Source organism: Trichosurus vulpecula, chromosome 2 (genome assembly GCF_011100635.1).
Source record: "Trichosurus vulpecula isolate mTriVul1 chromosome 2, mTriVul1.pri, whole genome shotgun sequence".
Classification (NCBI taxonomy): domain Eukaryota; kingdom Metazoa; phylum Chordata; class Mammalia; order Diprotodontia; family Phalangeridae; genus Trichosurus; species Trichosurus vulpecula.
Window position 1 is genome coordinate 436,502,827 of NC_050574.1, and position 13,257 is coordinate 436,516,083.

At 41.8% G+C, this 13,257-nt stretch overlaps 1 protein-coding gene across 9 annotated transcripts in view; it reads right to left on the reverse strand.

Moving 5' to 3' along the window:
* Positions 1-1,563: 1,563 nt before the first annotated feature.
* CASK (calcium/calmodulin dependent serine protein kinase) overlaps positions 1,564-13,257 on the reverse strand; it is a 410,968-nt gene continuing 399,274 nt past the window's right edge. For all 9 annotated transcript variants that reach the window (XM_036744928.1, XM_036744934.1, XM_036744933.1 and 6 more), the window contains 2 exons: positions 10,533-10,616; positions 1,564-2,821 (listed from right to left, as the gene is read on the reverse strand). In XM_036744928.1, the coding sequence (XP_036600823.1) occupies positions 2,645-2,821; positions 10,533-10,616 (261 nt within the window). In that variant the 3' untranslated portion in view covers positions 1,564-2,644. The remainder of the gene's footprint in view (positions 2,822-10,532; positions 10,617-13,257) is intronic.

Genomic DNA, 13,257 nt, shown 5'->3' on the forward strand with positions numbered 1-13,257 from the left:
TTTTTGAGAAGGACAGACATAGTCACAGAAATACACAGTTGTTTTTCCTCAGACTGTATCAGCGCAGCCTTGTGGAAGGAATCGACAGATCTAAGTTCGAGTTCTTGCTTCTTCTTTCAATTACTCAATACCTCAGTTTCCCCACTTACTAACTAGACCTGCACGACACTTGGGGTGAGCTTGATGAGATGAGAGGTGGAGCTTTTGGGTTCTTCGGAAGAAAGGGGCTATGTGAATTCAAGCCATGACTGTTCCTATTTTTTTAGAACAAGAATCAAGTCCTTTCTGATGGTTACAAATGGCAGCACTACTTCTAAAACAGCCGCTTCATTTAATAAACCTAACAATTTAAGATTACTTCATCTGGAAATCTGACCAGAAAGTGGATCAATTTCTCTACTGAAAATGGAGGGAAGTTTTTGTTTGTTCTTGTTTTGTTTCCCATTTCATGAGTGGTTTGTTCTTTGTGCTTTGATGGGAAATGAGGTAGAGGAGGCTCATGAAAACTGAAATGAGCCCTGATTGTGGTCAGTACCATCAAGTGAATAACTCACTAGGCTTCAATTTTCTCAGGCTTAAAGTGATACTAGAATGTACCAAAATACATTTTTTTTGATTCACATATAAAGTCAGGAATAAGATCTGCATGTGTACATGTCTAGAGTAGATGAGCAACTTCCAGTATGTCTGTTTTTGAAGGTCATGAACCTTATTTAACAATTGGATTTAGTAATTTTTAAAATTATCTTGTCATGGCCATTGGCATTGTTAATAACAGGAGCCATGAGAGGGAGCTGCCAATTTCTAAATTGTGCACAATTAATACATTTGGTCCTTTAAATGAAAGGTTTTTTTGACAGGAACACATCCTGCTAGTCCTGCCAAGGCACAGAGTAACCTAGGCTATCTTCAATACAATCAAGCACAGCCATTTTACCTGTAAAATTTGTTGCACTGAATTTCATAAAAGGACAAAAATGATGCACTCTTTTCATGAGCCACATAATACTATGAAAAACTTACATCCACAAACACTAATTAAAAAAAACAAAACACAACTGAACTCCACTGATGTATGGGATAAAAGGTACGAGGAACACCAAGCCTCTGACCACTTGCACTGGCCCCAGAATGTGATGTCGTAGGAGGGTGATGAGATGGTCAATGCCTCTCAACTAACATGAAACAAAACATTCACCTGTGCCAAGGGATAAAGCAAGAGGAAGTAGCCTTCCCAGACGGTCCTCAAGTAAATCTACCGCTGACTGCTCTCTAGGGGTCAGAAATTGTTCAAGTTGTGCTCTCGGAGTTGTTGGCTGTGGACCCCTGGAGGGCACTGCAGACTTGTATTCACTCTAGGGCCTTCTGATGGTTCAATGATCATCCAATGCATAAAATCTAAAAGTGTTGGTTTTCAAAACTGAACCAATCTGTAATGAAATGAAGGACCCAAAGGCATTTAATTGTTGAACACATAAAAGGAAGTGTATTTAAAAAAAAAACTGGTCAAACTGTAGTGTCAGTTACCATTCTTAAGGAATTTACAGGGCTGTCAAAGATGAATCTTTTTGGAATATTCAGTTTATAGCAAATGCCTAAACTGGTTTCTTCATTGCACATTTTCTTTTAAAATGGGTAAATTTAAAACAATTACATACATATTAAAAATCTGCATTTCTTTGCTGAATTAAAACGTTAATACTCTCAGACAACACAGATCCGAAATGATGAAACCAGCAGTTCCCCCTCCCACCTTACAACAAATTAAATTGAGACAAAATTACAAACACATTTCACTACATGATTATTATTAATAAAAATCAGTTTTTTTTATAAAGTTGCCCAAAATGCAAGGGATGTGCATAGGTTTACAACTTAGTCATAACATTTTATTTTTATTCCCTTGGGTAGTTTTCCCATGAACGGAATGTACTTTTGCTGTAGATTACAGTTTTTTTTTTCAACACAGATACACCGACAGCATGAAAGCTTGCGACTGTCCACATGCATTAAGAGTCAAGACCCAATTTCAAATCTCTAAAAGGTTGACAGAATTCTTCAAAGAGACAGTATCACATTATCTGGATGTTACATAAAAGTACCTAACAAAAATACTATTCTAAAAAAAAGAGAAAAAAGGCCTTTAAAAATGTTTTGTAATCACTAGATTATTTCAAATAAATAAAGGAAAGCAAGATATTCCAATCCATAAAATCAGACTCTAAAAAGAATGTAGTGTTCCACCCCCATGTCAAGGTAACAGAATTATTTTTATTATTATTAAAATAGATTATAGAAAGCAGCATCTATTTTGTGCAGTTTTAAGGGGCCTTTGAAATAAAAAGCTATGATTTCCAAAAATATAACATTCCAAAGGATTGAATAATACATACATTTAAAGATACATTTTTATTAAAGTTTAGGAGAACTGATTAAAAAAGATACTGTCTCTTTAAGTTAGTGTTTAATTTTTTTCCTCCTCCTATCTATTTGGACATGACAATAGTTAAATTTAGGTCACACTACATCTAGGTAGTCCCTAGGGGCCAAGACCTGTTGACACAAGGCCGGTAATGAAGAGGTTTTTTCATGTATGAGGTGGTTCCCAGATATGACAGACTTCTTCAGTTATCTGCTGAGAGGCTTAATAGACCCAGGAGACAGGAACCCACTGTGGTGCTGTACAAACGAGCTCAATGGCTTCCTCCAGATGTCTGATTGTTTCATCAATTTCATTGTTGATAATCGTTAGATCAAAGTAGTGTGCATATGTTCTCTGTAAGATATCAGATTCCTTCTGCAGGCGCTGAAGAGATTCATCCTAAAGAGCCATTTGGGGAGGTGGAGATTAGAGATGGGATGGGGAGGGGGTGCATCAGGAAGCAAAGAAAAGAGAAAAGTTAGTTGGATTCTTTGGCTCTCCTGATTTTCATTTGTTCTGCCAAGGTCAGGCCTCCTAGCCCAGTCCCACAGGGGGAAGCCGTGAATAAATACAGTTATAACCAAAAGAAACAAGTTGCCACATACTGCAGCTTGAGTAAACTGCTGTGTGTAATGGGAGCCACCTGCATGCAACAGGATGCTCTTCTGGTTTCTAGCAAGGCTGGAGTGGAGAATGAGGAGCTGGAGACAATAGCACTACAAAGAAGGACACTCGTCAACAACAAAACCCAGAAGCTCTGGTGGCTGACCCACCTAGGAAGTGCCTCAAGTGGTGGAGGATGTGGTTGACACAGACAGCGGCAGTTCACCAACTTGGACTTTCTTTCTCTGTCTCCTCCCACAGTCCTCACCTCATTCTCCTGTTTTCAAACCGGTAAATTGAGGAATTTCTTGATCTGTGTGAGATCTCATATTCCCTTTTTTGTGGCACAGGAATGTGCTTGAACCCCTAACTTGATTCTTGGCCCCCAAACCAGAGCTGTCACTGCCCTAGGCAGCCTTTTCCTCTCCACAGAAAACCACTTCCCTGTTTTTCCACTTAATGGCCAACATGTTCCAGGAATTCAGTTACATGTAAAGGTACCCAACACAACGAGATGCCAAAGGCAAATGCTTTTTGGATGTTACAAAATGAGAAGCACTCAGTGTGGGATGGATCATGTCAAAAGCAGGATAGAGCACCTGCTGGTCTGATGAACTGCTAAAAATGAATTCATGTGCAAACCTACCAGTCATTTACAGACAGTCCAAAGAGATGAGCTGTTCATGTCCATGGGCACTAAGAAACCAGTCATGGTATTTCCCCAAACCAATGTCTCATCCAGTTCTCTGGCAAACACCCAATGTTAATGGTGAGCCAAGAGCAAACGAAAATTTAAAGAGGCCATGTACATGTACATGTAACTTTTCTCATAACATAGCCCATTTTATTTTGTTGTTTCAAGAGGGGGACCTCTCAAGAGAAAACAGGAATTTGAATTCATTGCAATAACAGAAAAAGAGGCAAATTTGCTAAAACTTGACTGTTATATATATATTTTCCTAAGCTTGTTATGCCACACATATGTGTGTGTGTATATACATATATGTATGTATGTATGTATATGTATATACAGACATACAGAGGACCTGATGAAAAAAGGAACTAATCCCAGGGGCATGGAAGGCTAGAAGTAGGGGGCAAATTTCCTAAATAAAGGAAAGGTTGTATAGCCTTGAAGGACCAGATGCCATAAGCACAAAGGGTGTCTATGCTAGGTGTCCTTTCTGTTAAACAGCTCTGTGGCTGTTCCTCTCCGGAAGAATGATCAGAAGAAACTTATTAACAAGAATGGAATTAGCTATTTCCATTGTAATACCACCACAGAGAAGGGGGTCAAAATGGCGGAGCACTTCCATTAAGCACGTTGAAGATAACAATTTTGTACCTCCTTTAAGGGCCATCTACTTCTTTCAAAGTAGTTTTGGAAATATTCTTTGAACATCAGGTATTACCTATTCTACAGATAAGGCTGGGGTTCACAATTACCTTTTTATTATTAGACACACCTGCTTATCCATAAAAAGCATAGTCTTTTCACTGTGACTTCACAGTAGGGAAGGGAAAATCTTCCTTTGTTCAGAAAATATTAGATTACTAGGGAACAGCCTTTACAAAGTCTCCCCTTGGTTTGGTATCAGCAAATCCAAATTGATTAGAAATGAAAGGTACACACCATCACAGTTACAACTGTAGTCTGTTTCCCTGAAATATGGTTCCATGGGAAGCAGAAATCACACTCTTCTGGCAGAGGATTTCTAGGTAATTTTTGGTTAAAGGAATGGTCTGTTTTCTCAAAACAACTAGAAGGCTGCTTTTTGCCCATAAAGGCTGTCAAGTGCAGAGTCAGGAGACTTGGAGTCTGAAGTATTAATCGTATTCCAATTTTGATAAAGACAGTGACAAAACGTTCCATGCTGAACTAAAGATCTCGCTTTGAGCTTGAATGGTGAAGTTATGCTTGTTTCTTCTTTTCTTCACAAAAAATAGCCCTTACATGTACTTAACTCAGTACAGGAATGGGACTTAAGTCAGTGAAAACAAAATGCCTTTATTCTAACAGCAAAAGCAGCACTGAGTGGGAACAGAACGTCTACATTCTAAATCTATTAAAAGAAACAGGGCTGCATTTCATCAGCTCCTAGCTGGTACTTACAGGCAGTTTTCTGCACCATTTTGGCAGCTTTGGAAAGTTAGTAAAGGGCAGGAAAAATAGGCAAAAAAAAAAAAAGCAAAGATGATAATTCAAGAAAATAATATAACAAAGGGATAAAACCATTTAACAGATGCTTTTGAAATGTTTGCATAATGAAATAAGATAGGAAAATAGATCATACTTTAGAAAGAAATATACTCTACGCAAATGAAATGATGTGAAAAATAAAAGTGAATAGAAATAAAAAGCACTTAGGCAAATTTAGTTAACAGATCTCCCTTGAAAGAACAGAAACTGAAATTTTCCCGTATCTTAATTCTGCTGGGCGATTAACTAGAGGGAGGTCATGTGTCAAACTGATTTGCTAAGGAATAAAAATTGGTGAGCCCATCATCAGGCTTCTGGTGAGTTTCCATCAATCTGTCTTTTCTAGTGATAGAAACGAGACACCAATCTGATCTAGAGGAGTTCCCATTCCCTGTTTTCTTTCTCTCTTTTTTCCCTTCCATTTCCTGTTTTCTAAAACATAATTTGCTGCTGTTTGTTGAGTTGCTTCTATTGTGTTTGACTCTTTGTGATACTGCTGTTTCCTTCTCCAGCTCACTTTAGAGATGAGGAAAGTGACGCCAACAAGGTTAAGTGACTTGCCCAGGGTCACACAGCTACTGTATGAGGCCCAATCTGAACTCAAGAAAATGAGTCTTCCTGACTCCAGGCTTGGCACTGGCCACCTAGATGTAATCATTTGCTGTGCAAGAGCAAAAAGTAACACTTCTGAGGTTAATTGGAATGAATATTTTTGTATTATTCTGCTACGTGATAAAAATATGAAAGACACTGCACAGCACATCGCTCTCTTTGCTAGGCTGCAGCATTTTTTAGTAGGTACAGTTTGACAAAATGATTAATTCCCAAATGGCACTTTAAATGGTTTGCCACCCTCCTATAACGTGCCTTCAAGCTCGCTCCACATACTGCCTGTGTGTCTGGATCCACGACAGTTTTAGGTGGCTAGGGTGGTCCCGGGGCACCCAGGTGCCCGGTCCTTTTTCTGGAAGCCTCCATAAATGGGTGAAGCCATAGATAATAATAAATACTAGTTTGGCCTCAGAGCAGGATCTCCTGAGCTCTTGCTGGCTCAGATCTTGCCCCCCCCCCCCCAATCTAGTTGGACCCAAGGAGTGAGTCAGAATATTCCTTGCTCTTTGCTGGCACTTGGAGACTTTCCTTTACTGTCACTTTGCAACTTTTCTTCCCTTGAAGTTCACTCAATTAAATTTTTCCACCCAATCCAGATCACAGTGACCTCCAGGCTATTCTGCCTTTTTAACGGGAGTCCAAGACTTGGTTAAGCATCATCTATCTCTCCTTTCCACCTCTCCTATCCTCCTTAATCCGCATTAATGGTCTGTTGAACTCCCATACCTCCCAATTCCTAGGTCTCCTTAAATCCAAATTAAGTGGTGCGGTGGGTAGAGTGCTAGGCCCAGAGCAAGGAAGACCTGTGCGACCCGGGGCAAGTCACTTCATGTATGCCTGCCTCCGTTTCCTTAATTGTAAAAGGGAGATAATGAGAGCACCTACCTCCTAGGATTGTTTTCAGGATGAGATGATGTCTGTCAAGCACTTAGCACAGTGCCTGGTACACAGCAGGCACCTAATAACGTCCTTCCTTGACCCCCCCACCTCAATCACACGTATGGAGGGGCCGTACTAGATTTCATCATTAACCACAAACATTCTGCTTCCTTAATCAAAAAATGAGACATTCCTCTCTGACCATAACCTTCTATCACGCACCAACCCTCCTAAAATCTCTTCACTGCCCTCCTCCAGACCTGCGACTCCTCCAGTGCTCAGTAGTTTCTCAGGCCATTTACTGTACTTGACCTTGCTTCCTTTCCTTTCCAATCTCAACCATTCCCTCGCTGCTGTCTCCTCTTCAATCCCTCACTGCTTCTCGATCTGCGTCAAATCTTAGCCCTGAATTACTCACACCATCCACCTCCTCTGTTCCTACGCACGTATTTCTGAATGGAGCTAGAGGAATTCACACACCAACAGTTCTGACTGGGATTATTATAAACTCATGTTATTCAATTTCAACTGGGCTCTCACTGCAGCATGACACAGGTGACGCAGTGGACAGGGCCCTGGGCCTGGAGTCAAGCTTTGCTGTTGTTCAGCCATTTCAGTTGTGCCTGACTCTCTGTGACCCCATTAGGAGTCTTCTTAGCAAAGATACTGGAGCGATTTGCCATTTCTTTCTTCAGCTCGTTTTAGGGTGAGGAAACTGAGGCAAACAAGGGACTTGCCCAGAGTCACACAGCTAGTAAGTGTCTGAGGCCAGACTTTAACTCAGGAAGTTGAGTCTTCCTGACTCCAGGCCCAGAGCTCTGTGCACTATGGCACACCTAAGAAGGTCAGGAAGACCCAAGTTCCTCCTTCTTCTTCCTTTCCTTATTCCCTCCTCATCTGACTCCCCACAGAAGCTATTCCATACTCTGACCACCTCGGTCCTCCCACCCCCCACTTCAGGGCTCCTACAGGCCACCAGGCATGAGCTCTGTTTGTTTCTCTCAAAACCTCTTGATTTTATCTCTTCCTCTATGAAAATGTGCTGGCTCCTCTCCTTGGGAGGGCCGAGTCCTTGACAGTGCAAGACGAGGAGGAAGAACACGCAGGGGATGGACACGTGAGGGCCAGGCACAGACACGGACACATGGGCCCCGAGTGAAGAAGGACAGATGTCGGACACGGGGGGCTGGCCATGTGGATGGGTGGACAGAGTGGGGCAAAGGTCTTAGAACAAGAGATATAAATAACAGATGTAATTAAAATAATTAATAATTACTCTATCTTAGAATTACAACTCATTAATCTGTTCATTTGCTAGCTGTGTATGAAGCGTCTACTATGTGCAGAGGATATGGGAAGACAGGTGGCTTAATTAATTATCAAAAAAGCATTTATTAAGTACTTACTGCATACCAGGCATTGTGCTAGGTACTGGAGATGCGCACATTATTAATGACACAGTCCTTAACCACTAGAAGATTATATTCTAATGAGACAGAAAAGGCATAAAAGAATATAGAGAATGAGTTCAAATGAAGGCAAAGTAGTTAAATGCTGGGCGGTTTGGGAGTAAAGACACTAGGAGTTGGGATCAGGAAAGGCTTCATGAAATGGGTGAGGCCTGAGCTGTGTCTTGAAGGAGGAGAGGATTCTCTGAGGTTTAATGACAGAAGATCAGCTTTAGAGTCAGGAAGGCTCAGAGTTCAAGTTCTCTTCTGACTCATGCTAGCGGCATGACCATAAGCAAGTCACCTAACCTCTTAGTGTCCCAGACGACTGTAAGATCACAGATACTTTCACATGGGTTGTCAGTCTTACTAAGGAAGCAGGAAGATGAAAGAGTGCTTGACTTGGAACCCTCTGACCTATCCTCGCCCAATGCCACACAGCTAGTGAGTGCCTGAGGTTGGATTTGAACTCAGATCTTCCTAACTCCAGGCCCAGTGCTATAACCACTAAGCCGAGATGGAGGGATTCGGAGATCCCAAGAGACTGCCAGGGAAGAGTAAGAAGAACTCACTCTCAGGGCAATTGCTCAGCCTCTTCTAAATTCAGCACCCTGAGGCAAAACTCTAGTAGCCCTACCTGAGTTAGGAACTCACCAAGTACAGTTAGTTCCCTCTGAAATGGAGACAGGAGAGCCTGAGGGAAGCCCTCTAGGCATCAAGCTTAATTAGCCCAGTCTGGCATCAAGATGGTAGAGACAGGTTATGAGCCTTGCCCAGGATCACACAATTTGTGATTATCTGAGGCAAGACGTGAATGTGCCCTTGAGCTCAGGTCTTCCTGACCCTAAGCACTGAAGACACAGCTAAAGGTCAGCCTATGAGGCAGTAAGCTCCCTGGTCAGGGCCCTCAGGACCTAGAAAGCTTTAGCTCCTACCTTCCCTGATCCCAGCTCATATGAATGTACACACGTGTACACACACACACCCACCTACCCACACATCCAGGGTTCACTTTCATGTTCACTTCAACCACAGTTTCCTTCTGATGTCTTAGAGTAGACAAAGAACATAGAAAAGGGAGTCAAGATTGGGATTCTACCCAAACTCTGACAATCATTAATTCTGAGACCAGAGGCAAGTCACTTCTTTTTGAGTCTTTGTTTCCTTATTTATAAAATGAGAGGGTTGAACCTGATGACTGCCAACTTGCATTTCAGGTGCAATATCCTGTGATTTTACTTAAATGCTACTTGACTCTGCTTAAATTATTAGCTTTAAAGTTCTTCTGGAAGCAGCTAGGTGGCTCAGGGGACAGAGAGCTGAGCCTAGAGCCAAGAAGACCTGAGTTCAAATGCAGCTTCACACACTCACTAGCTGTGTGACTGTGGGCAAGTCACTTAACCTTGTTTGCCTTAATTCACTGAAGAAGGAAATGGCAAACCACTGCAGTAGCAGATTCTAGGGTCCACAGGGTCACAAAGAGTCAGACAGGACTGAACAACACAAATACCACTGGAGCAGTAGCTGTGTGGTAGCCAGCCTAAGTCATCTGAATGTCACCTAATACCCCTACTGCCCAGATGACCCTGGCCTTAACCTCTCTCAGTACCCCAGGTGATGTTCTAAGACTCTAAACTGCAGAGAAGGCACTAAGCTTTGTTGTTAGAAGTTTGCTCATAAGGTTTTCCTTATGAAATCATTGATCCAGACTAAAAAACCAAAAAACTGTACAACCAACAAAACTTCTTATTGCACATTTTAAAACTGAGACACAGATCTATGGTTAAGTCACCATTTCCAACTCACTGACAGACTTAAGAGTGAAGTGATTTCAGCTTAATAATTACCCATTTCTACTGTTCGACTAGTTTAGGGATGCCCAGAGGGGAGAGCCTGGTCCAGGAGTGGGGAACCAGCACCTTGAGGCCACACGTGGCCTTCTAGGTCCTTGGGTGGGGCCTTGGACTGAGTCCAAGTTTTACAGAACAAATTCTTTTATTAAGGGGATTTGTTCTGTGAAGTCTGGATTCAATCAAAGGGCTGTACTTGAGGACCTAGAGGGTCACATGTGGCCTCCAGGCTGCAGGGTCCCCATTTCTGGCCCGGTCCCTCAAAAGGTCAGTTTTCACCTGGCAATTGGATCCAAAACAAAAGGCTGTGGCTGCAAATGCAGGATAACGAATTCATTAAACTCTCTTGGGTGAACGTGAAAATCAGCTTACATCTGTTAAGTTCTTAGTGCCAAAGAGGATCCTGTGCTCTAGAAGCTCCAGCCTTTAACCTCGCTGTGCTCCTAGCCCTTCGTGCACAACAAATATGGATCTTCAATCAGTACATTTTTATATTTAGAAGTCTAAGTAGCTCTCACCTCATTGATGCCTGGAGTAATCGTAGGTGCAGCAATAAAAACTACAAAAGGAGCAAATTCTGCAGTTCTCAGGACCTTCAGTGCCTGTGTGAAAAGAAACAAGACTTCAGCAGGGAGAAGAACCAATGTATCATTTGCATGGGTTCACAGAGAGAACTAAAAGAACTGACAAAACCTTTGGAAAAAATTCAATTACTGAGTAAGTGTCCCCTTTCCCTCAAAATCATAGAAAATAGCCATCCAAACGAGGTCGACAAAGTAGACTTTTTCCCTACAAAAAAGATAACCTCATTTGATTGCTGCATTGACTCCCTTGTCATAAATAACAACAAATGAAATTCTCAAAGTGCATACGTAGAGAATGTATATATAATGTGTATACACACACACACACACACACACATACTCTCATTTAAGCCTCCTGACAACTTTGTGAGGTCGATACCACAGGCACCGTTATTCCCATTTCAGATGAAGAAGCTGAGGCCTATTTGAGAGGTTAATTGCTAATGGTCCCATGATAAATATCAGAGGCAGGACTTGAACCCACATAACAAAAAGGATGAGGAAATAAGAGAAAGAAATGTCATTCAAATAGCTATAAAATAACTGAGAGTCAATTTACCAAGACATACTCATGACCTGTATTAAAACACTCCTTTAAAATGACTTAAAGAATCAAAAGTTTATTGCCTATGAGTGATGACAACATTAGTTTTTAAAGTGTTATTACCGAAATTAATTTACAGACTTGCTGTTATACTTTATACTTTACTTTATAGCCCTTAGCTGATTTCCTATTTTCTATCATCCGTTCTCTCTCCCACTCTTTTGTAGCCAAACTAGAGAAAGTCTACTATAGTAGATGCCCGTTGGTTTACAACTGCAATAAGATTTTTGGGACACTGTACAACTCCAGTCTTTATAAGTAATAAAACACCCGTATTTGCTTTTTAAGTGGTTTAACCTTGTTGTTATGTCGCCAAGTGTATTATTTGTGGATGTTTTTGCTAATGTGTGGAGTGCAACCAGACTTGGATGTTTATGAAAATTCTGTTTAGACCTTATTTATGAAAAATCTTCAGGTAGATTCCCAGTGGTTTGAGTGGTAATCCAACAGGTCTTGTTTGAGTCGTGATGACAAAAGGGGGTCCTTTTTTATTACTTTCGTTTCAAGTTTCAATACTCTCTTATCAAGAAGTTAACTTTCTCACGAGTTGTATAGATTTTGTGGCCAAACTAGAGAAAGTCCAATCCAGAGGATGCCTCCACTTCCTCTCCTTTCACACTCTTCTTTGTGGTTTACCTTCCACCCTCATTCAACTAAAACTGCTCTCTCCAAATTACTTATGATTTCTTAATTTCTTCCTCATTTCCCACCTGGCTGCACTATTTTGGCTTCTCTACTATGCCCCAGAAATGAAATCACTGGGAAAATTCATCATCCTGTAAGACTGAATCAGCCTTGGTATTCGTGCCTCACCATGGCTCTTCTCCGATTTGAGGGCAGAACCATCAACTCTCAAACCTCCATTTAAGGATAGGCCTTAGGACAGAGATTTCATTTCCCACCTGGCTGGACTGATCTGGGAGTTTACCGATTTCTCCACCACTTCCTGCCCTCCTCCCCTTTTTATCTCCCTTTTGTGTGTGGTCTTTCTCCATCAGATTGTAAGCTCCTAAATAAACATTTACTGACTGACTTAAATGACAAATCTACTGGCCATTAATCCTTCTCCTTTTTAACCTCTCTGCAGCTTTGTACAATGTCTATCGCCCCATTCTCTCCTGGTTTTCTTCCTACTTCTCTGATTGCCCCTTCTCAGTCTCCTTTTCTGGATCTTTATCCAGGTCATAGCTAATAGCTGGGGATATCTCCCTGGGCCCTTTTCTCTTCTCCTCAACACTATTTCACTTGGTGATCTTATCAGCTCTCATGTATTCATCTCTATGCTGATCACTCTCACATCTACTTATCCAGTCGTAACCTTTCTGCTGACCTTCAGCCAATCTCCACCTGTGTATTGCACTGTCTATTGAGCTGGATGTGCCCTAAACATCTTTAACTTCACATTGGCAAAACTGAACTCATTATTCACTGTACACCTCCAACTTCCTTAGGTACTTTGGAGCATACCACCCTCCTCCTAGTAACCTAGGCTCACAATGGAGGTGTCACTTTGGACTCCCCACTCTCCCTTACATCCCATATCCACTCTGTTGCTAAGGCATGTTGATTTTACCTTCATTTCTAGCATATGTCCCCTCCTCTCCTTTAATACTGCCACCACCCTGGTGCAGGCCTTTGTCACCATACCTGAACTACTGAAGAAGCCTGATGGTTGCTCTCCCTGCCATTTATTTCTTCCCTACTCCGGTCCATCCTCACCTCAGCTGCCAAAGTAATCTTCCTACAGTGCCCATCTGTGACCACGTCAACCCCTCCCCCCCCCCATCACTCCAAAGACCTATGTAACTGCCCTGCCCCCATCTTTGGAGTCTTCCTTCACCTTACACCTCAGGGGTGGGGAGTGGTCTGTTTCCTGCTCCCCTTCAGTTCAGTGACACTGGCTTTGTTGCTGTCCTTCACTAAAGGCACCCCATTTCCCAACTCCCCTTCGACGGCTGTCCCACATGCTTAAAATGCTCTCCTTCCTCCTCCTGGATTCCTTTAAATACCAGATAAAATGCCACCTTCCCTGAGAAGGGAAGCCCTTCTCAATCC